The sequence below is a fragment of the Eumetopias jubatus genome, unplaced genomic scaffold (genome assembly GCF_037043125.1).
Source record: "Eumetopias jubatus isolate StellerSeaLion01/CBP00866 unplaced genomic scaffold, mEumJub1_p1.0 scaffold_9, whole genome shotgun sequence".
Classification (NCBI taxonomy): domain Eukaryota; kingdom Metazoa; phylum Chordata; class Mammalia; order Carnivora; family Otariidae; genus Eumetopias; species Eumetopias jubatus.
In genome coordinates, this window is record NW_028274815.1 from 54043548 (window position 1) to 54068846 (window position 25299).

Below are 25299 nucleotides of genomic sequence, written 5' to 3' on the forward strand. Positions count from 1 at the left end.
TGGTCCAATTCCAAGTGGCAAATGCTCACTACACTCTAGTCAATTAAGTCATATATTTATATATTATACTGAAAAGTGTCTTTGGGATGATTATGGAAGCCACATCAGACTATCCTTAAAAACAGCTACCATGAGGGGTGCCTGGGTGGCTCAGTCAGTTGAGCATCTGACTATTGATTTCAGCTCAGGTCATGATCTCAGGGTTGTGAGAACGAGCCTGACATTAGGCTCCACACTGGGCGTGGAGCCTGCTTGAGATTCTCTCCCTCCTCTCCCTCGGCCCCCTCCCCACTCTAAAAAAAAGTTACCATGAGCTATCACCTTATTGCCAAGAAGAACATATTCTGATAAATGCTTTTTTCTTTCTGAAAGACTAGTGTCACCTTTTGCATTCTCTTTTTATAGCAGCTTTATTAAAACACATAATCCCCATACCATAAAATCCACACTTTGAAAGTGTACAAGTCAGTGGATTTTAGTATATTTACAGAGTTGTGCAACCATCGCCACTAATTCTAGAACATTTTTAACAATCCTAAAGAGACCCTGTACCCATTAGCAGTCAACCCCTGTCCCTGCCACCTCCAGCCCCTGGCAACCACTAATCTACTCTCTATGGATTTGCCTATTTTGGATATCTCATATAAATTAGTTCATATAATATGTGGCCTTTTGCGGCTGGCTTCTTTCACTTAGCACCTTTTCAAGGTTTATCCACGTTATAGCATGTATCAATCCTTCTTTTTCATTGCCAAAAATATTCCATTGTAGAGATATGCCACATTTTGTTTATCCATTCATCAACTGATAGGCATTTAGATGTTTCCACTTTTTGACTATTATACCAATTTTATTTATATTTGTTTATTTATTTTTTAAGTAGGCTCCAGGCCCAGTGTGGAGCCCAACACAGGGCTCGAACTCACAACCCTGAGATCAAGACGTGAGCTGAGATCAAGAGTCAGACACCTAACCAACTGAGCTACCCAGGCGCCCCTACTTTTGGACTATTATAAATAATGCCTCTACGACACTATGTACAAGTTTTTGTGTGAACACATTTTCAATTGTTTTGGGATATATCTATGAGTGGATTAAAAAACCCTTTAAGGGGCGCCTGGTAGCTCAGTCATTAAGCGGCTGCCTTCGGCTCAGGTCATGGTCCCAGAGTCCTGGAATCGAGCCCCACATCGGACTCCCTGCTCAACGGGAAGCCTGCTTCTCCCTCTCCCACTCCCCCTGCTTGTGTTCCCTCTCTCACTGTGTCTCTCTCTCTGTCAAATAAATAAATAAAATCTTAAAAAAAAAACAACCCTTTAAGGATTAAGTCAGTGCAGGGATGAAAATAAGTTCAAAGATTTTTTTCATAGGTCTGTCAAGCCCCCAAGACTAAAGGGACATTACAAGGGGCAAATCAGTTCCTAAATAACAGAGGCAAAGTCAGAATAATAGGTAATAACAGTCTAAAGAAATATTTATCTTGTCCTGGCCAGTTTAAGTTAATTTTAATATTACATAATTAACTTTGAAAGACATTCAAAAACACTAAGAAAACAATTATAAGCTGTCTTGCTCTTTTAAAATATAAATTCCTAGGTTCTCTTAGAATAGAAAATATTAGTGTTAGATGAATATTAGGACACTTTTGGTTTAGTGATTTATGATTTCAACATTGTACCTATTGTGGTGTTCCCATACCCAACTGCTATTAAAGATTCTAAACTGGATTTCAAAAATTCTAAGTCACCTAAAATGAAGAGTATTACAAGGCCTACAGTAGTTTGAGAACAGAGATATACTTCACAAAACTGGAGAATAAAGGGTTTCTTCCTGAAATCTTGAATACTAGCAGACAGCTTGCTGCCTTCATCTGAGGACAAAAGAACCTAATGTCATCTGAGAAAACGATGGTCAAAAATCATTTCTAGATCTTTTCATGTAAAGAAGGAACACTGAAAGTTAAAATAACCATGCAGGACTTTAGTTTGAAAAAGAAACTGTCAAATCCTTTGACTTTTTCTACTTTTAAATTCAGACACAGAGTAAATTACAGATGTGGGGCACAAAATAACAACGCCTGCAGGGTGGACATTTCTACGGTCTAGTTGAATATATTTTCAGTATCCATTTGATACTCATTTCCCCAAGTTTCAAAGAACAAAAGTAGTAAATGAAATTGTAAAGCTCATACCCAGGGTACTAGAAAAATAATAGCCATTATATGATGGCTGTCACTTTCTAAAGCCTGGTTCTGCTTGAAGAATTACTTCAACAGCAATAAAAGATGCATGCTCTCCCACACATGGTGTAATTTGCCTGGTTCTGCTTGCCTAGTATTCTATAAAGATAGAATCTTTGGAAAAAAGAAACAAGGCCAAAGTTTTGTGCGACCCATGGCTTTTACTTTTTATTACCAACACACAAAGTACATGAAAAATATCAATTATTTCTCTTTAACTCTGTCTGCTTCCTATTTCCAGATGCTTTAAATAGGATAGAAAAAGCAAGGCAACAAAACAAATTCCATCCACTGCATTGAAGGTTGATATATCAATGTTTCATCTGCACAGAGTCTATAGCAAAGTCATAACTATCAAAAGAAGGAAAACAATTATCACTTAAGTGCCTCCTCAGTACCTGAATTTTTTCCATAAAGAATAACTGTGAGCCATATATTATCGCAGAAAAAAGTTACTTTTTCCTTTTCATAAACTTTTTTGCTTCTTTCAAAAGCTCTTCCACATCTTCCTTCTCTTGGTCTTCCTGTCCTGGTTCCCAGTCAGAATCTTCATCTGTCGGCTCATATTCTTCTTCCTCATCATCTAGAAAGCTGTCATTGAGGTCGTACTCATTGGGTTGCCCAACATTATCACTGTCTTCATCTGATACGCTTCTCACTGAAAAAAAAAAAAGAATTTGGCACCCAACATATCAATCGCCACTCAAACACGGGAGTAGAGATATCGAACTATAAAATGTCTTTCTCTGACAGGAAGAATTAATTTTACTTAAGACATCACTAACCACCACAAATTTCTAGAAAGGGCACTAAAATTACTCTTTGTTAAAATTCTAACCTTTCCTACCATGAGGCTCCCAAAACTAAAATGTCCTGTGAGAATCCTAATACTGGTTCCTTAATAATATCATAATCATATTCACGCTACCCTACCCTCAGGGTGGTAGAATATAGTTTTGTCCCAGGTACTTACTGTCCCTCCCTGTGACATGATTAATTCAACCAACCCCACTGACATCACACTTGGTCAAGGAAAAGTGGGTGGAAACAGCCTGTGCAACTTCCAAGGGGAACCCTTAAGTGCCTTTCTGTGGTTCCGCTGCTGTCCTTTTCCCTCTGCCACCATCTCCCTCATGTCCCCTCCCGGCTCGGGGGTGATCCTTCAGCCTGGGTTCCAGGATGAGAACCCACATCGGGCAAGGCCACAGCTAATGTGCAGCCAAAACATGAGGGAGAAATACACCTATTTATTGCTGTGAGGCACTGAAATCTGGGGACAGTCTGTGATCACAGGAGAATTGGCACGATCCAATTAACACACCATGTTTGTGATCAAATGAGAAAATATGAGTCTATACACTTTGGAACATTTGGTTTTATAGATCTTACAGTTCATATTTCAGGGACTGTGATTACTGAAAATATCAGGATTGCTATGGTAACAGCCGTTAGAATTCATAGATTTCTAAATAATAGTATAAAATTTATGGATTTCTAAGTAATATTATAAAACTAGAATTATAATACTAGAATTCTTCGGTCTCCAAATCCACTTCTTCCCTCATCCCACTCTGTTTCATTTACTTTCCATTGCAAGCAACAGGCATGTTTTAAAATAAGCAGCGAGAGACTCTAGGATGATGTGGAACATTTAAGAAACAAGTAGGAAGATTCTATCTGGAAATCTCTGAATGGCAGGGGACAATCCCTATGCTCAACACCACATGTGTGGGTTAAAAAATTACTGTTTGTACTTCTGTATATGCTTTACTTAACTTCTTTCTAAAATGTTCACATGCAATAGATAGATGTAACTTAAATGAAACTCAAGAAATTTGAGGAGGAAGAAATGAGGATGACAACAACAAAAAAAGTAATTTATCTGTCCTCTTAACTCTCACAGCCCAGACATTTACATTTTTCTTAATATCACCATTCATTTCCAGAGAGGATTTGAGACAGCTTATAATAATGAGGTCATAAAAAAATACAAATAAAAGTAGAAACTAAGAACATAAAAACCAGAATGTAAACATGTCAACCTTCATTTTTTAACATAATTATTAGAAACTGAGCATCAGGTTTCTCCCTGAGTAATAATGAGGTCATAAAAAATACAAATAAAAGTAGAAAGTAAAAACATAAAAACCAGAATGTAAACATGTCAACCTTCATTTTTAACATAATTATTAGAAACTGAGCATCAGGTTTCTCCCTGAGTTTCTCTGCAGCCTTGGCTAAAAAGGCTACATAATGATTTGCACAGTTCTCATTAGCATAAGAAGCACACCAGTGCCTTAAGGGAAATCTAGCATTGTATTTATTTGTAAACATTTCTTATCTCCTATAAGCATCCCGAGGGCATGTTTTATGTCTAGCTAATCTCAATTTCCCATAAAACTTTTATGATGGGAAACATTTAAAAAACATTTCGAGGGTAGTTTTGCAGATGGCGAAGGAGGGAGGAGGAAAGACCGTCAACATCTCTGTTCTTGGCCATTCGGCTTTGGAAGTATCTCATATATATAACTAGTGACATCTCAGTAACGCGTCTCCTCTCAGATTCAGAAATTAACCTAGCAGATTTACAAGAAAAACATATATAGGGGTGCCTAGGTGGCTCAGTCGTTAAGCGTCTGCCTTCGGCTCAGGTTATGATCTCAGGGTCCTGCGTCGGGTTCCCTGCTCAGCGGGAGGCCTGCTTCTCCCTCTCCCACTCCCCCTGCTTGTGTCCCCTCTCTCACTGTCTCTCTCTGTCAAATAAATAAATAAAATCTTGAAAAAGAAAGTCATATATAAAGCTGAAATACCTTCAGGTTCTCCTCCTGCTTTATTTGGCTGTTCCTTCTCAGGCTCCTTTGCTGGCTCTTCCTCAGATCTTCCCAATCTCTAAATTTTGGCGCATTCAAGTTTCTGCCTGGGATCTCTTCTCGAACACACTCGTCTTACATCCTAAGTTCCCAAATGTATATCCTAAGCCCTGACCACCACCTGAATTCCAGACTCCTTTATCTCACTGCCAATGGATTCTCTCTACTTGCATAATGAACAGGCATCTTGAAACATCAAATCCCCAGAACACAACTCTTGGGGTGCTTCACTCAAATCTAGTCATTCTCTTACCAGTCTTGAGTATATGACTTCTCCAACCTTCCAAGAAATCTTGGCGTCATCCTTGAATATCCTCCACTGAAAACCCGATATCCAATATGTCAAGAGATCCTATTGGCTCTGCCATCAAAAATTATCTGCCACTTTTCACTACATCTACTCCATTCTCTGGTCCCCATACCATCATCTTCTTTTTTCAGTCAATTCCAATGTTCACCCAACTGGTTTCTTGCTTCCATTCTTATCTATTCTCCACAGAGAAGCCAGAAAACCTCCAATAGCTTTCTTTCTTTTTTTTTAAGATTATTTATTTATTTATTTGAGAGAGAGAGAGCACAAGAGGGAGAAGCAGATTCCCCGCTGCACAAGGAGCCCTGAGTGGGGTTCGATCCCGGGACTCTAGAATCATGACCTGAGCCGAAGACAGTTGCTTAACCAACTGAGCCACCCAGGCGCCCGTCCAATAGCTTTCTATCTCACTCTGAAGTCCTGACTTGTACGTCCTGGCCTCTAAGACCCTATACAACTAGCTCACTGCTAGCTTTTCTGATCCCATCTGCCACTCCCTCCTTATTCTCTTTGTTTCATACCCTTTTTCTACTGTTCCTTGAATAGGACAAGCAGGATCATCTCCAGCACTTCTGGAGGCACCATTCCCCTTGCCTGGCATATTCTTCCCTCAGATAATCACCTGTCTTGCTCTCTCCTTCAAGCCTCTGCTCTAATGTCAAATTATCAGAGTCCTTTTACCATCCTATCTGAAATGGCACCTGTCCCCCACCACACACAACCTTGCCATTCTGTCCTCTTACACAACTTTTTCTTCTTAGCAGTTATCACTATATGACGTCATATAGTTGTTTACCCTGCCCACCTTTGTAAAATTCTAGAGGGCGAGGCTTTGCCTCTATTGTATCCTCAGCTCCTACAACAATGCCTAACACATAGAAGACACTTAATATATATATTTGTTAAATATATGACTGGATGAACAAATGAACAATTTGCAAATCAACTGCTGAACACCTTTAGTTTTACAGAAACCCTTATTATAACCTACACTTTTTATCACTAGCCTGTCAATATAATGAATTACATTAAAGACTTTTATCTAAGTCCTGCTAATTGAAGGGGCTTGAAACTTCAATGAACCCTGGAAATCTTTAGCAACTTACTGGGCAGGCTAATTTCTTGAGCAATAAGGTCATGTTATTTCCTCAAAAAACTGTTTGTATCTATCAAATCTTCATTTATATAAACATTCATATTCTTTTAAATAGGAGGTTCAGAATCTAAAAAAAACCATCCGTAACAGAACTCCATGTAGCTAGTAGTCAAATTTCATCCATTTTACTTCACATGAACAGGTATTACGTGCTTTAAGGAAAAGCACCTGAACAGCCAGCTCATGACAAAGGCAAAGTCAGCTCTATGTTCTGTGCTAGCAGCACCAGGTGGACACTTCTTAACAGAGTACTGAATGCTGACGTGATTATTTTCTGGAATCAATTACAATGGATCCTCTTTAGCAAATTCAATTAGTGACTTTAAATATTCCACAATGTAAATGCCATCTAGATGGAAGCTTACCTTTTTTTTTTTTAATTGCTAAAGGTGTTTTTAGAAAAATAACAGTTTCTGCCTTTCAGTGTAACTAGGCTATGCAGATAGTGAAACCTGACTTACTTGGAAAATGCTTTGAATAAGCACACTTGTTGATCTGAATTATTACATGACTTCCTGAATCATGGGAATAAACTCAGGAAGCAGGGTTCTGAACTAAATATGGCTAGCACCTAACCTAGGAATAAAATGCCTGTTTTTAGCATACAATTTTTTTTTTTATTTGACACAGAGAGAGAGAGCATGCACAAGCAAGGGAAGGGGCAGAGGGTAGAGAGAGAAGCAGACTTCCCGCTGAGCAAGGAGCCCTATGTGAGGCTTGATCCCAGGAACCTGGGATCACGACCTGAGCCAAAGGCAGACGTTTAACTGACTGCGCCACCCAGGCGCCCCTACAATTAAGTTTTTATGCAAAAAAGATATGAAGAACACTGAAAGCAAAGCAAAAAAAAAAAAAAAAAAAAAAAAGCCCATGCATGTATTCTCTAACTGGGCAAGCTGAAACATATAGCATGGTATCTGAATAGCTGGATTTAAAGTGATAAAACTAATAAAGTTCACATAAACCTTGCTAGTAGTACTGTTTGCTATATAAAAATTTCAAAGAAAGCTCATACAAGGAAGCTTGCTGGTTAGAGAACCAGGTAACATACATGAGGAATCCCATCACAGACGATCCCAAGCCAAGACTCCAGTATTGTACAGATAATGTCATGGTTGGTGAAAAGCTTATTAAAGTACAAAAATAGTAACAGGAGACAGCAGGAACTGTTTAATTTTTTTTACTAAGTAACAAAACATAATTTTTATAGTGTTATTTTTTGTAGATTTCCACAGACTAGCATAATTGCATTTTTGAAAAAAATAAGTGCTTACACATAACATTTTCTTAAATAATGACTAGCTGATTTGAAACATAATTTTTTTTTAAGAGGGAGAGAGAGAGTGTGTGTGTGCAAGGTGGCGGGGAGAAGTGGAGGGAGAGAGAGAAATCTTAAGCAGGCTCAACGCCCAGCACACAGCCGAGGAGAAGCCTGAAATCATGACCTGAGCCAAAATCAAGAGTTTGATGCTTAACCAAGTAAGCCACCCAGGTGCCCCTGAAATATAATTCTTGAGTGTGTCTAAGAAATCAGAAGTGTGCTTGTTTCTTCCAAATCGAGGTGAACTCCGATGAAATAATTTTTTTTCTCTATCTTCACCTAGAAGTTTCTTGCTGCTAGTTATTGCTGTTTTTATGTGGTTGTCCATCCCCCTCATCCAACAAAAAGTCTCTAAAAAGCAGCTGTGGTTTAAGAGAGAGGACAGGCTGGGGAGTAGAAGCCCAAAGATCTAGGTCATAAACACGCCCATAAACAATGAACAAGTCACTTAACTTAATGGCTTAATGGAATTTATGTTTTTATCTCTGAGTCAAAGGATGTTGATTGAATTACTTCAAAAATCTTTTCTGACTCCAAAGTTCTAATTTTAAGGCCAAAGTAGGAATCATCATTTTCTCTCCAAATCAGTGAAGTCATATGGAATGTAGGGATGACAGCCTTACTGCACGAAGCAGCATAGGAGAAACAGGTGGTCACTTATTTTTAAAAACTGATGGGTAATGCTGAACTTCCATGATGGAAAACAACCGCCTTTAGAAAAGTAACAAACTCTTTTAACGTATTTAAAACAACAGGAGATTAACTATTTGATATTAGGCTGTGGTCATTTCTTAATTTCTGTTCATGTAGAGGGATGTGTCATATCAGAATGACAATTCCTAAATTTGTATTTAACCTTTTCTTTACGTTTAAAATTTCACGGTCAGTTCTTACCCTAAGAACGTAAGTCTGAAGAGCTAGTGAAGAGTACACTGTGTCAAATGCATGTTGGAAGAAATGTTGGTTTTTACAGAGAGAAAAGATCGTTCCAAATTGCTGATTTTCCCGAATAGATTTCTGGTGTTAGGATCTAAGACTGTCATCTTAGATGATATCTAAGAGATGCCTCATAGCAGATTTACAGCTTAACATCATAATTCTTCAGGTTTTACTTTCCTTTCTTTACCAGTAAATCTGAGAATTAGGATATTAATTCTCATTAAGTAAAAAAACTTTTAGCCCAATATTCTAAAGATGAAAATCTACTACATACTACAAGAATAAACACTTTTTTAAATACTTCATTTTACTACTAAAGACACATCTTTCTCATGCACCAAGCTACTAGTTGGGTATTCACAGTTTAGCCTTGGAAAAGCAGCTTGTGGATTCTGATCGTTTATTCCTCTTTTTAAATCCCACTGCACTAGCCTTTTTTGTATCCCTAAATCTCTCCAATTTCCCCACACTAAGCAGCAGTTTATAGAATCTCATTTAAGTTCCATTAATTTCCACAATAGCTTTCTAGAACTTTTGGGTTCTACTTCTGAAAGAAAAGTATACATAAGCAAATGTGTGCATACAATTGCAGAACTAGAGAGAAATTAAAATAACGATCAGTAGAACATTCTAAATTTTCAGCCACGGATGATACCGATAGCCTAGAGTAATGCATATCACATAATAATAAAAGCCAGAATGACTCCAATAATCAGATAATAAAATGCTGGTGATAATTTTTTTTTTAATGTTGTCAACAGGTAAGGTAGCTAAGAAAGTATAAAATAAAATTTTCCTGGCATTGATTACTCTTGCATTCAGTATTTTGTGCCAAAACCACAGCAACTCTAAAAAAAAGTGTGGAAAGTTAGTGAAATTTTAAACCAATTAGATATATAAGAAGCTTAATAGATGACAGCAGTCAAACCTACAAAAAAAAAACACTACATAAATTGTTACGTGTGTGGAAGAACTCTGTAGACAGAAATGTTTTAGGAGCGCTACAAATCAGAAGTTAAATAGTAAAAGTTTGACGCAGTTATTTTAACACCAGTACCATATTAAATTTTATTGTCTCATTGTGTAGTTATGATACCCCCACCTCAAATTCAACATGTTTAAATTAAAACAACAACAACAATTACCTGGCTCTTCCTCCTGATCTCTATGATATGTAAATGTCATCCCTAGTCTCCTGATAAACTGTATTATAATTCTGAGTCATCATTATTTCCTTTGTCATCTCAGGCCCCAAACCAATTAATTGGCAAATCTGATTTTTCCTTCAAAATCTCACTTGTATCCATGACTATCTTTCCATTCTCATGGTGGCCACCCTAGCTCTGGCCCTTTACTCAACTGCCTGACATCAGAAACCTCTCCCCACTCTAACTCTGATGGCTTATTGTTACCAACTTGATTTGGATAAAATACCACCTCACCATTACATGCCGACGCACCCATATCTTTGGTCTCATTTCCAAGAGCTTCTATAATCTGGCCTCCATACATCTTTTTAGTATCATCCACGGTAACTACAGACACTCCCTATGTTAGTTAAACTGATCCACTTGCTAACTCCACACACCACTTACCATTTTCTACCTCAATGTCCTTCACTGATCCATGACTCACTTTGTCTGGGATATCTTCTACCTACCGACCACAGAGCTAAGAAACAAAGATGATTTAAATCCAACCACCTTAAAGACCAACTTAGCCTAAATTCCCACATCGTGGTCTACCCTGATAAACCCCAGCAGAAAGTGCTTCTTCCCTTTCCTCAGAGATTTTAGACTGTCTTGCCACAAGCATATAAAGCCAGAGCTGGGTCTCACGGATCTCTGTTAACTGCTCACTTGGAAGACATAATAATGAATCAATAAGTGTATAATGAATCTATAGAAATGAGATTAAGATCTTGGATGATGTTAAACTTTAAGGATTCGGGAGATGAAAAAAACAAGGACATTAGAATTCAGTGTTAGATATCTCTAAATTAAGAAATATAATGAGATCCCAACATTTAATTTAAGATTGGAAATACTCCAGACACCTTAATTTATAAGTTTTAGAGTAGAAAGAGTGTTGTGACAATATCGCCACATAACAACCCTTAAAAGTAGATTAAAAATATAAAATTAAATGTTGAGATGCCTGGGTGGCTCAGTAGCTTAAGCGTCTGCTTTTGGTTCAGGTCATGATCCCAGGGTCCTGTGATCGAGCCCCGCATCGGGCTCCCTGCTCAGCGGGGAGTCTGCTTCTCCCTCTGCCTGCCGCTCCCCCCACCGCCACTGGTGTGTGCTCTCTCTCTCTGCCTCTCTCTCTGACAAATAAATAAATAAAATATTTTTCAAAAAATTAAATTAAATGTTGCTTAAAAATATCTACACTTTTATATAAACTAGCTTTCCAATGAAATGAAAAGCTTCTGTTAAAAAAAAGTCAGTTGTAAAAATATGTTTTTCCTTCAGAAGAGTCCCTAATAATAATTCAAAGAGACTTTTCAAAGAAAACTCAGATTAAACTATGCCATCTGATGCACATTGATAGTTTTTTAGGAAAATGGTTCTTTTTTTTTTTAAAGATTTTATTTATTTATTTGATAGAGTGAGAGACCACAAGCAGGGGGAACAGTAGAGGGAGAGGGAGAAGCTGGCTCCCCGCCAAGCAGCGAGCCCAATGCGGGGCTGGATCCCAGGACCCGAGACCATGACCTGAGCTGAAGGCGCTTAACTGAGTGAGCCACCCAGGCGCCCCTAGGAAAATGGTTCTTATTTCTATAAAGATACAGATGTGTCAAATGCATTATCATGGAACAGTGTTAAACGTTGCCAATAAAATATGCTTTAATCAACATACATTACATGACTACTGGTAAGAAAGTTTATTTAACCACCAGAAATGCTACATCATTAGATACAGCTCCAGGAAAAAAAAAAAGTACAATACATAACATATAACCTCTATAACCTATTAGCTCAGATAAAATGAGTTGTGTTAAAGCAGGAAAAGTGTGTTTCAATGAGAAATTTCAAATGGAATTCTCTTATGGTGAAATTCCTTATTTTTATCACTTGGTTATAAGGGGGCTGTGTTTATGAACATACATGTGCATGGGGTCATAGCCTACAGAATATGCATTTTCTTCTCTCATTCTGTGGGCAGAAATATTGTGTGCCAAATTCGCCTCTGCATTATATAAATGATATGAAGAAGCCAAAATTTGTTAAAGGTAAAAAGTATTTGAGTTTGGAACTGGGAAAAGAGAAGGTAGAATGGATGCCTGCACCTAGGACTGAAGGACATTTAATGGTTGCTTCTCTGGTATCTGTCCTCCCTTGCTCTCTTTCCCCCAAAACTTTAGTTTCTGTCAGGGATCTCTGTGGTTCTGAAGAAGGAGACCCTACCCTAGTTCCAGGGGTGGTACAAACTCATCAGTGGTCCTAGTAATTCATATAGTCCCTTTGTGGAGGGAAGAGCCAGTCTTAGGATGATAATGACCTCCTCTAAAGACAGAATGATAAAAGGAAATTGGGTCATTGGTGGCATTACTGACATTACTAATGAGCCAAAGCAGTAAATTTGTTTAAATCCATCCACACTTCGGATTTTTCACTTAAAGAAGTCAGTAAGTTCTCATCATCACTTAGGCTAGTTTGAGATTTTGTTTTCAGATACTGGCCAATGAGAGAATTCTAAAAGATATAAGGATAAATATATATTGTTGTGCAATGATGGTAGAAAACATTTGGTATATAAAATTTATCACTCTTTTTAATCTAAGAAAAATCATTAAAATCAGCAAATTCATAGAAGCAGAGATAAAAAAAATTCATATAACTGGAAAGGTTTAACAAGAGAATCATTTGAAGATTTCATTTTGTTTCCTGAAGTAAAATTACTTACCTGGAAGTGCACTATGTCTGTATTCTATCTTGTGCTGGGGATTCTTCCTAAAAAAAAGGAGAAATCAAAACTAAGACCTAGTTTTCCAATCACTAAATATTAGTAGGACTATTTAAATTAAACTAGAACAAGAACAACAACAAAAATAAGCAAGAACACTCACTAACCTACAAATAAAATTAGGCCCAGTAAGCCTCTTATTGAAAAGCATTCACTTTTTTTGTTAACTATAGTCACCATGCTGTACAAAGCATTTATTTATTTTTTTTAAGAATTTATTTATTTGAGAGAGCGAGCATGAGCAAGGGGAGAGGCAGAGGAAAAGCAAGAAGCAGACTACCTGCTGAGCAGGGAGCCTGACATGGGGCTGATCCCAGGACCGTGGGATTATGACCCGAGCCAAAGGCAGATGCTTAACTGACTGAGCCACCTGGGCGCCCCCCAAAGCATTTGCTTTTTAATTACAACATTTATTAAGTGCCCATTACATGCCACGCATATTTCTAGATGCAAAATTATAGTGGTGAACCAGACAAAAGTTTTTCCCTCATGACTTACTGGAGAAAAACAGTATGAGATGAAGTACAATATATCATATTCCCAAAATATAATATATTGTATTTCTAAAATGTCAATGCCATACATCAAATATATAAAAATACAAACGTATAATAGTGTATAAAACATAGAACACAAAATTTCAAATATGTGTGTGTATGTATGTGTTTATAATGTCTAAAAGGATACTTCTGGGTCTTCTTGAATCCAAAGACAAAAGCATCTAAGTCATGTCTCTAAAGATCCTCAATTGTTAGGAGAAAACAAAAGTCAATTTGCATTGAGAAATTTATACAACATATTCCAAAGTCATACAGAAACTACTGTTTGGATATCTATTTTTGATTTTATGTACCTATGATCTCTTCTATTATTTTATTAGTTAAATGAGTGTTGGGGTACACTATATATAAAGTATTCTCCAGATAATGCAACATGCCCAGGCAGCAAAAATCCAAAGCAGTTACTGGTCGATCATGACCCACTTGATGGGGACCTCTCTCGGGGGACTGACACAGGAGAGCTGGGGTACACTGACAATAGGTATGCTGAAGTACACAGCTCATACAACGCTGTTGTGAGGATTCATGAAGAATACAGAGCAAGTCCTTAGTCCAAGGACGTGATAGGTTGTAAGTAATTAATGTTAGCCATTGACACATCCATCATTGGTTCAATAAATAGACATGGGGCACTAATTATATGTCAGGCTCTATGTCAGGTGTCAGAGACATTTCTTATTGCTAATATCTCTTCTTTTTGGGGATCACTTTTCATATACTGTGAGCCTTTAACACAGTACAAAACTGCAACCACACAGTTAATTAGGGTCATAACTCAACAGTTTTGAAAAGTGGAAAAAAGATTCTACAAAAGATTGTGCATTTGGGATAATTAACCCAAATCTGACCTCTTAATGGAAAAGACACTTCAAAGTTGAGAGAAAGAAACTGGACAACTTCACTGTGGCCAAGAGAGTTGCACGTGAACAAAGCTGTAGGGACGATTTGTGGGAAGACAACACGCCGGCACAGCTCACTGCCTTGTTGAATGCAGTCTTTATGAAAATGCAATTAATGCTGGACTTGAGGGGAGGAGGAACAGAAACATGAGGGACAGGCACATTAATACCAAAGTCATTCTTCATCAGTAACCGAGAAAAAGACTGTTGGTCATTTGAGAGTATTTTTGGTAACCTTTTAAAAAATCTTTTTGTGTGAGTGTAGTAAAATTAAATACACTGGTAGCTTTTTGTTTTGAAAAAAATGCCAAACCTACTGAAAAGTAGCAAGATTAGTACACTAAAATTCCATATATATACCTCTGTTGAGATTCTTCAAGTGTTAACAATTCTATACAGATGCCCCATTATTGTTATTACTATTACTATTTATAGTCTTCTGAGATTTAAAACCTTTGGTCCTTTTTTTTTTTCCACAAATATGATTTTTTTATTTGTCACCATTAAATGTCTGACTTTTAAACAGATTCTTGGACTGGTGGCTCATATCCATCAGCTCGTTCAACTTTAGCACTGGTCTCATCCCCAGTAGCTTTTCCAGAACTACTACCTTCACCATGAAGCTCCATGAGCTTTCCCAATTAAAACTTGGGCTTCTTCAGCATTTTTACTTTTCTAACGAAGACATCATGAAGTGGATAAATAGACTGACAAGCCTTTTCTATATCTTTTCCGATGCTGTCTGGAATCAATTTATTGACCACTTCTTTCAAGTCATTTGTTTGCACCTCTCAGGTCATGATTTCCATCATCTTTTTCCGAATTTGACGGACCTGTTGGTGCTGAGCATAAGAGGTCTTCCGAATCTGATTATTGCGTTTTTTAGTAAAACCAACACAAAATAGACGAAGAAAATAACCACTGATAGTCTTGACATCAACATGAGCTTTGATCATGGTCTGCCATTTTTTGACCATGGAGCGCATTTTGTCACGGGTAAGATCCATGCCATGGAAATTAGTCAGGCAGTTTTGCCCTGAACATCCTCAGTAATTAGCTTGAATTTTCTAAATGCAACTTCATCATTCTGCAAATCAGCAAGGCTCACTTCAAAAACCCGACCATTGAGGCCATCAGATGCGATTTTGGTTCCTTGAGTTCTTGTGACTAATGTTTTTCCAATATTTCTTATATTGAACATAGCTGGTGCTTTCACATCATACCAATCTTTCTTAGAAAATGGATCAACCACTTTCTTCTTGGCTCCCTTTTTGCCACCTTTCGTAAGGCGCTTGTTCTTGCCGACCGCCATGGCGCTGCTCAGGGAGCCAAAAGGGCCTGGTCCTTTTTAATATATGCATTTTTCAGGTTCCAAGCAGTCCTAACTTTTCCCACTTTGCCCTTAATAATTAAGAAAAAATTTATTGAACAGTTAAATATGGTCTTAATTGTTTGCTACTATAGCCTCTTTCAAAGGCTGCTTTTAGAAAGTCTCAAGTAAGTGAATGTTGGTCTTTAAAAATAAGTACAGAAATAGACAGAGGACCTGAATAGAATTTTTCCAAAGAAGACATATGGATAGCCAACAGACACATGAAAAGATGCTCACCATCACTAATCATCAAGGAACTGCAAATCAAATCCACAATGAGATATCACCTTACACCTGTCAGAATGGCTAAAATCAAGAACACAACAAACAACAAGTGTTGGTGAGGAGTGGAGAAAAAGGAACTCTTGTGCACTGTCAGTGGAAATGTGAATTGGTACAGCCACTGTGGAAAACAGCATGGAGGTTCCTCAAAAATTAAAAACAGAAATACCGTATGATCCAATAATTCTACCACTGGATATTTACCCAAAGAAAACAAAAACACTAATTTGAAAGGATATATGCACCCCTATGTTTACTGTAGCATGATTTAATAATTGCCAAGATACGGAAGCAGCCTAAGAGTCCGTCGATAGACAAATGGATAAGGACGATGTGGGTGTGTGTGTGTGTGTGTGTGTAATATTATATAGCCATAAAGAAGGATGAGATCATGCCATTTGTGACAACATGGATAGCCCTAGAGGATATTATGCTAAATGAAATAAATCAGACTGAGAAAGACAAATACCATATGATTTCACTCAATGTGGAATCTGAAAAAAATCCAAATGAATATAAACAAACAAACAAAAGCAGAATCAGACCTATAAACACAGAGAACAAACTGACGGTTGCCATAACGGAGGAGAGTGGGAGGATGGGGAAAATGGGAGAAGGAGAGTAGGAGATACAGGCCGCCGGTTATGGAATGAATAAGTCATGGGAATAAAACGCACAACATAAGGAATACAGTCAATGATATTGTAATAGCTTGTATGGTGACAGATGGTAGCTACCCTTGTGGTCAGCACAGCATAATATATAAACTTGTTGAATCACTATGTTGTACACCTGAAGCTAATGTAACTTGTGTGTCAACTACACTCATATAAAAAAAAAAAAAGTACAGAAAATGGAGCCAAGGAGTTAACAGAGACTCAAGTACAATTTATGCACCAAATACCAGTTAAAAGACTGCTGATAACAGTTATCACCACCAGAGAGACTGAAAGTGAGAATAACTTTTTAAAGGCAAATGGGGTGAGGGCAGGGGTACTGATTCAACCCTAAGGTTGCAGAAGATGGTTCCCCCTTCTCTATTATCTTGAAACACATCCACAATGGCACTCACAAACCCCACCTACATAATCTAACCTCATATACTGCCTAGGAAAAAGGCAAACCATTTCAAAATAAAAGATAAGGAAAAAACTTTTACACTTGTATATTCCCAAAAGGAAGAGCAGAAAAGTGTATTTTGAAATTTTGTACTCGGAAAAGGAAAAGATTTTCAGCTCCATGGACAGATTTTCATCTGCTTTGTGGGGTGGGGGATGTTTCTTTGAGGCTCTGGTAATAGTTTCCATCCTTTCCTAGGAGAACTTGCTATTTTCATAAAAAGACAAGTATAGGGGCACCTGGGTGGCTTGGTCAGTTAAGCGTCTGCCTTCGGCTCAGGCCATGGTCCCAGGGTCCTGGGATCGAGCCCCACGTCGGGCTCCCTGCTCGGTGGGAAGCCTGCTTCTCCCTCTGCCTGCCACTCCCCCTGCTTGTGCTCTCTGTCTGTCAAATGAATAAATCTTTTTTTTTTTTTTAAGATCTTATCCATTTATTTGACAGAGAGAGAGATAGCGAGAGAGTGAACACAAGCAGGGGGAGTGGGAGAGGGAGAAGCAGGCTTCCCCCGCCAAGCAGGGAGCCCAATGCGGGGCTCAATCCCAGGACCCTGGGACCATGACCTGAGCCAAAGGCAGATGGTTAACGACTGAGCCACCCAGGTGCCCTTGAATAAATAAAATCTTAAAAAAAAAAAAAGACAAGTATAAGACTAATGGAAACCAGAAGAAACTAGTTGATTTAGTACTTTTTCACTTTTAGAGGCCAAACTTCCAATTTAGTTTTAACAAATTTATCTACTAGAATGTAGATTTTTTTAAGGTAAAAAGTTTTAATTAAGCTTTTACATGAGTTTCCAAAATGATGGAATATTCTATATTTTCCTATTTAATAAGAAAAAAAGAAACTTGTTTTTGCGAACTTTACTATTATTTCTTAAAATAACTGTTAAAAGGAACTTGACAGAATATTGCCAATATTGTATTGACACAATACAAACTGAAGTTTAAAATTCTCATTGGTTGGAGCACAAAAAGCAGTTTCTAGTAATTTCTAGACTGGTAATAAGTGTTTCTGAGTTCATGTTAATATTTAATATTTTTATAGTAATCCTAATCCATGGATCCTGATGTTTTCAGAACCCTATCCTTTGAAAGGCAGTTTTTCTACTGGAAATATGCCAGAGAATGCCTATTCTCATTAGGTTGAAAAGAATGTCAATGTGCTGAAACTGCTTTGTATTCACACTTACAAAGTTAATAATCAAAGTACTCACTGAATCTTTTTATGCAAACCTAACACTAAAACATGTTAGAATTTCCTGCCATTAACAATTCATGTTACTTCCCCAGAAAAAAATGAAAATGTAGCAATCATATTAAGCAGACTCCACTGCAATTAGGTTCCTGAGATACTGACTGGTCAGCATCACTAGACACTTAGCTCTAGTCAGTCAATCATGCAAGGAACACAGGAACACACAGTCCTTTACAAATGCTTAAGAGATAGATGCCACTGTGTCTTGATCTGTTCTCATCTGGCTGGCTGAACTTTGGATCACTGGCATTGCTATGGAAGGGGCTCAGGTTTCAGGATCAGAAGGGCTGATTAGGAATTCGAACTATACCTTTTACTGGTTGTGTGATTCAGGCAAAGTCCTATAAACCAAGTCACCATTTACTTATCTGTAAAGCAGGGATAATATTGCTTAGCTCACACAGGGCTGTTCCAAAGGTTAAATGAAGTAATATGTATAAACACTTGTAGGCTATTAAGTATATTCCACGTGTCAGCTATTTTTAAAGAAAAAGAAATTAATTTTACTTTGAGATAGCCAATGTTTGGAAACTCTGTGTGCCAGTAAAAGTAATTGCCAATTAAAAAGTGCATGTGGACTTAAAATTTTTTATAAGTCTAGGGACACCTGGGTGGCTCAGTCGGTTAAGCGTCTGCCTTCGGCTCAGGTCATGATCCCGGGTCCTGGGATTAAGTCCCACATGAGGCTCCCTGCTCAGCAGGAGGCCTGCTTCTCCCTCTGCCTGCCGCTCCCCCTGCTTGTGCTCTCACTCTCTCTCTCTCTCTCTCTCTCTCTGGCAAATAAATAAATAAAATCTTAAAAAAAAAAAAGAAGTGCTTTAAAAAATAAAAAAAAAATTTAAGTCTATTAAATAATAAAATATGGGGAAAAAGTACTTTCCAATTAATACTAAATAGCTGAATTTTGTTTTTAATAATACGTATTATTATGACTGAATATTTTCCCCATCATACTTCACATATTTATGGAATATTTTCTTTTTTTTTTAAGATTTTTTTATTTGTCAGAGAGAGAGAACACACACACAAGCAGGGGGAGCGGCAGGCAGAGAAGCAGACTCCCTGCTGAGCAGGGAGCCCCATGCGGGACTTGATCCCAGGACCTCGGGATCATGACCTGAGCCCAAGGCAAACGCTTAACTGAGCCACTCAGGCATCCCTGTGGAATATCTTCTAACATTCACCTGTGCATATCTCAGTTGCAAAAATCAGTCATTTCATAACAAGGCACAATGTCTTTTTCATATAACCCTAGGTTAAGGCTAAGTGGCAGTTTTGTACAGCTCTTTGGGGGCATATGAGCATTTGAAATAGCTTTCAAGGATAATGCCAAATTCCACCCAGGACTTTTTCCTAATACTGAATGGAAATACTTACTCAGAGTTCATTCATAAAAGATTTACATCCATCTTTTTCACAAATGGCATTTTCTGTAACTTAGCAGGCCTCAAAATCCTTTCTGAGTTGTTATGTTTTTTTTTTTGCATTACTATTAATTATTAATGGTAATTTTTGGTTTCTAAACATAAAACTATACACCCATAACCATGCCAGGGTTTCAGGAGCCATTGTATTTTAAAATATACATTTTCAAAAAAAATTCTGATTTTAATGATATTGGTATTGGAATAAATACATATCTGAAGAAGAACACTGCAGGAAGAGTGTCTGTACAATGTCTATAAATTTGCTAAGGCCCTGAGGTAGGAAACAAGCTAGGGTATTTGGAAAAACACATAGATCTGTAAAGCTCAAAGAGAATGAGTGAGAAAGCAAACAGTAGGAAATGAAGTCAGAGAAGGACTTGTAAGCTATGGTAAAGAGTTTTGTGGGAAAGTATTGGGAGATTTTGATTAAGAAAACATGATATGAGGGTGCCTGGGTGGCTCAGTTGGTTGAGCAACTGCCTTCGGCTCAGGTCATGATCCTGGAGTCCAGGGATCGAGTCCCGCATCGGGCTCCCTGCTCAGTGGGGAGTCTGCTTCTCCCTCTGACCCTCCTCCCTCTCATGCTCTCTGTCTCTCATTCTCTCTCAAATAAATAAATAAATCTTTAAAAAAAAAAAAAAAGAAAACATGATATGACTTAATTTTAGAGAATTATTCTGGTTGCTTATGGAAAATGAGCCACAGGAGGGCAAGAGGAGAAACAAGGTTTATCAGTTAAGAAGCTACTGCAGTACTTCAGAGGTAAGAGGTGGTGGTTATGACTGCAATGGTAGAGGTAGGGGAAGAAAGAAGTGCTCAGGGTCCTAATATATTTTCAAGGATGAAATGGCAAGAACCACTGATGGACTGAATGAGTGATGCGAAGAAAAGAGAAAAATCAAGGCTGTTTCTAGGTTTGGGGCCTAAACACTGTGTGAATGGTGAAGTCATTTACACAGGTGGAGAACACTTGGGAAAGAGTTGTTTTCATGATAAAAATCCAGAGTTCTATTTCAGATGTAATAAGTTTGAACTACCTGTTTTACAACCAAGTGTACAAGTCTGGAGCCATTTAATTGAATCAGATGCCATCAGGAGTAAGAACAAATATGGAGAAGGGTCTCACTCAGGGAACTGAGCCCTGTGGCTCAGTGATAAATTACAGGTAGGGAAAAAGAAGAGGAGGTAGCAAAGAAGGCTAAGGAAGAACAGACCAGGAATAGGACCAGTCTGGCTTTATGGACATGAATAAATCGCTCTCCGCTCTGGATATTGCCATTACTCAGTGTAGGACACTGGAACAGAAATGACCCAACCTCTGAGTTTCCCATGTTTTCATGAGGAATTGAAGCCCAGGAAAATAAAATGACAAGCAAAGTTATGCTACAGAGTTGGTACAACCATCTAGAACCCAAGTCCACTGACTTAAAAAACACATTAACTCCACCATAAATAGCTACCTAAAGATTAACTAGGCAATGGTAACAAGAACAGAATCATACTTTTTATTTTTGTTTACTTTCAAAGAAGTAACTTAATACCCAAAGTAACTTAATTAAGTCACTTAATACCCAAAATTTTAAATGAACCTGAAATACTATTTTACATCAGCTTCTGTAATAGTGACTACTAGCATGTTGGATGCTCAATATTTGCTCAGTAAATAAGTGATCATACTATATTTTTGTTTTCATTCCAAAATATCTTGCATTTTTGAAAGTCAACATCTATTTTAAAACCTAAAGCAAAAGTGCGAATCCTATGTTATCAAATACCTAAGTCCCAAAATTTAGAGGAAAAAGAGATAGTAAATATGGTCTTTATTAAATAATAAAATGAGTAAACCAGCATAAGATAATAGAAAGTAGCCAATTTGTTAATTGAACATCATTACCTTTACTACCCATGCCAAAAGACCTCTGAAAATTCTTATATATACATGCAATTAATACTAAACGTAACAAAAAAAATCAAATTTCTCATTATGAAAATAGGTGCATATTCAAATAAAGGAGTAAGAAAAACAAATCCACAAGACATTCCAATACATTTTTTCAAGGCTACATAAACATAATTGATGTCATTACTACTATTTCTAAATGAAGTTTAAAAAAAATTATAGCCAAGTCTTATGTAAAACTGCATAGCTAAGCCTGTGTATGTAGTCTAAGATATTTTTTCCAAGATGATATTCTTATACATGATTAAAGAACTGCAAGCATGGCAGACAATGATAGGTTACTTCCTCTATATGCATATCCTATAAAAATGGATTAAGGTTCTAACAACTTTGATTATTCTTAACTATAAATAAAATAATTGAGACGCCTGGGTGGCTCAGTTGGTTAAGCGGCTGCCTTAGGCTCAGGTCATGATCCCAGGGTCCTGGGATTGAGCCCCACATCGGGCTCCAGGCTCCCTGCTCCCTGCTTCTCTGCCTGCCACTTCCCCTGCTTGTGCTCACTTGCTCTCTTGCTCTGTCTCTGATAAATAAATAAATACATAAATAAATAAATAAATAAATCTTTTTAAAAAAATGACTGATGGCCTCACATGATTGATTCTGGGAATCTCAACTACCAGACAACTAGAGTTTCCCTATTAAAACCTATTTATTTTGCCTCACATAAAATAATATGGATTTACGTTAAACACACATTCTTAATTTCTATGAAGCAGCTCCCAAAAATCAGTATCTTCTGGTCTGAAGTATACATCTGCACATATGATCAATTAAGATAATATTACAATAATTTGGAACACTTTTCAAAAAAGAGGAGAGGTGCCTGGGTGGCTCAGTTGATTGAGCAACTGACTCAGGTTATGATCTCAGGGTCCTGAGATCGAGCCCCATGTCGGGCTCCAAGCTGGTGTGGAGCCTGCTTGAGATTCTCTTTCTCCATCTCCTTCTCCCCCAACCCCCCCCTCCGCCTCATGTGCACATGCACATGCACTCTCTCTAAATAAAAAATATAGATAAATTAAAAACAGGAAATAGCAAAAAAATTTTAGATCATAGCTATAAATTTGGATCAGCAAATAACAAAAGATAATGAATTTACTATCAAATATACTTTTTAAAAAATGAATTATGCTTGTTGCAAAACACTGTGTTCTTTCAACTACACCGATCATGCTGCAGATTCATTACAGTGAGAGCACTTACAGTTGATAACTAATACACTTCCTTACGTCATCCCTCTTAGAAGGTATTATAATTAAAAAAGTAAAAAGGAGGTCATTGGCTACCAAAAAACATCAAGGCACCAACATTTTCATTTGCATAATACATACCTGCCTTAAGTTTTTAAGTCCAAGGCAAATGTATGTGAGTTTGACTTTACATTTTTACACTAAACTGGTTGAAGATGGATTTCATTCATTTTAGTGTATACGTATTCTAAAGTTAGAGCCTAATTTAACAAACAAGAACAGGAGTAACGCACTGCATAAAATCCTATTACACACCAGAGAAAGTGAATGGGTCAGAAGCAGGCACAACAAGCACTGAGTTATATTAGACATTAAGTATCTAATGCTCAAATTCAGACAAGTATCTTAAGCTAATCAAACACATTAAACTGAGCAAGTCTTCTGACAGACTATAGTGTACAGCACAAAAGGAATAAATCAGATTTATTAATGGGCAAGATACTTAAAATGACAACATTAACTAGTTCTTTCATATTACCATTTTATCAGGTTGATTTGTGAGGTTTAAAAAGTATAATGTCAGAAAATTTTAGTAATGCCTGTAGTCTAGAAAAGAATAAAATTTAATAGTTAAATATCTTTTTAAAACATCAACCTCTTATATGGGCTTTAGGGATCTTTATTTTTACTATAGTATGCATTTAAAATGTGATTCATATCTGTTTTTCTGAATGGCTGAAAATGAAATATATCCATATATGTGTACTTTGGTATTTTCATACTTGCTCTATCATGATAAAAACTTTGACCATAGACAGCAATACTTGGAAATACAGTATCATATAAATTAGGCAGCTGACATAGTATAAAACTGAGATTATTTGGTATATTGTACACAGTTGAGATCACCTATGTATTTCAAAAAGAGAAACTGAATTACACACATTTAAGGGATTAGAAGGTAAAACTGAAAAGCAAAAACAATCAAAAAACGAAAAACCAACTCAGTATTTCACTTGAGAGACTGTTTTTACTTGAGAATAATTCTTATCCTGTTTCGTGAAGGCAAATTTTCAAAGATAAAAAGCAAAAAAAAGTGTTTCAGCCATAAATTTCATCTCCCTTCCAAATGTGTCAACCATCATGGAAAACAGGCTTATCATGGCTCTACTTTTAGAATATATATGTTTTTTAATTCTGTAAATATAATAATTTCTGGCTGATTTTTGTGGGTTATTTTATGATCTGCGAGACTTCAATATTTTTCTTCTGTGGCTGTAGGAAAAATCTAGCATGCATTTACATTAAAACTTGCTTTTAAGTAAACCAAATTAGAACATTTTATCATTCTAATACAGTAGGCTTATATTCCAGCACTGTAGCAATAAAAATCTAGTCCCAAGATGGAGTCACTCCAGCCTGGGGTGCCATGTCAGCAAACCAACACTTAGATAACTTTCAAGTCCCTATAAATGCTCTCTTTGACCAAAAACACAATATATCCAGTCTGCCAACCCCCAAATGCCATACCAACTCTGGGCTCTATACTTACTTCCTTGTTTTTTCTCACCTCAAATAAGGTTGACTCTGTGGCCCCAGCTAATCAGGTATTTTCGATCATTCTATTCCTGTTCTTTATTCTTGATCCTCTAAAAGTCTCCCACCTTCTGACCCATTTTGCATCCTGGGATGGAGCCCGCTGTGGGCTCCCTGCTCAGCGGGGGGTCTGCTTCCGTCCCTCCCACCACTTGCATAGTGCACACATTCACACTCACTCTCTCTTCCTCTCTCAATAAATAAAATATTTTTTAAAAAAAAAGACATATTCTTGCAAATCAAGATTGTTAAAGAGTAAATGGCTAAAACTAAAGTGATGTTATATTACCAATGACATCTACTAGATCATGTTTTTTGCCTAAATAATAATAATAAGGTGTGAAGAAAGAGTATATAACTATATATCATGCTTCCATAACTAGGGTTTCTTCTATTGTTTTGATCATCTGAAAAATTCACAATTTCTTCAATCAAAGTAACTTACCTAGAGGTTTTTTTTTTTTTTAACTCCAAAAAACTCAAAATTTTTCCATTTGAATAAAAAACAAACACTGTTAATACTTTAGAAAGCCATGAATAGGGGCGCCTGGGTGGCTCAGTCAGTTAAGCATCTGCCTTTGGCTCAGGTCATGATCTCCAGACCTGGGATCGAGGCCTGCATCGGGCTCCCTGCTCAGTGGGGAGTCTGCTTCTCCCTCTCCCTCTGCCCCTCCTCTGTGCTTGTGCTCTCTCTCTCAAATAAATAAATAAAATCTCAAGAAAATAAAGAAAGAAAGGAAGGAAGGAAGGAAGGAAGGAAGGAAGGAAGCCAGCCAGTCAGCCAGCCATGAATAACAATGGTGAAGTCAGGCCCTGACACAGAGAAATGCTGG

The 25299-nt window shown here is 37.3% G+C and overlaps 1 protein-coding gene and 1 pseudogene across 2 annotated transcripts in view; both read right to left on the reverse strand.

Annotated features, from left to right (window-relative positions):
• Positions 1–2394: 2394 nt before the first annotated feature.
• The window catches only part of APLF (aprataxin and PNKP like factor), an 88027-nt gene continuing 65122 nt past the window's right edge, over positions 2395–25299 (reverse strand). For both annotated transcript variants that reach the window (XM_028116343.2, XM_088026198.1), the window contains 2 exons: positions 12745–12791; positions 2395–2897 (listed from right to left, as the gene is read on the reverse strand). In XM_028116343.2, coding sequence (XP_027972144.2) covers positions 2692–2897; positions 12745–12791 — 253 coding nt within the window. In that variant the 3' untranslated portion in view covers positions 2395–2691. The remainder of the gene's footprint in view (positions 2898–12744; positions 12792–25299) is intronic.
• Positions 14732–15586, reverse strand: LOC114218973 (small ribosomal subunit protein eS1 pseudogene; annotated as a pseudogene).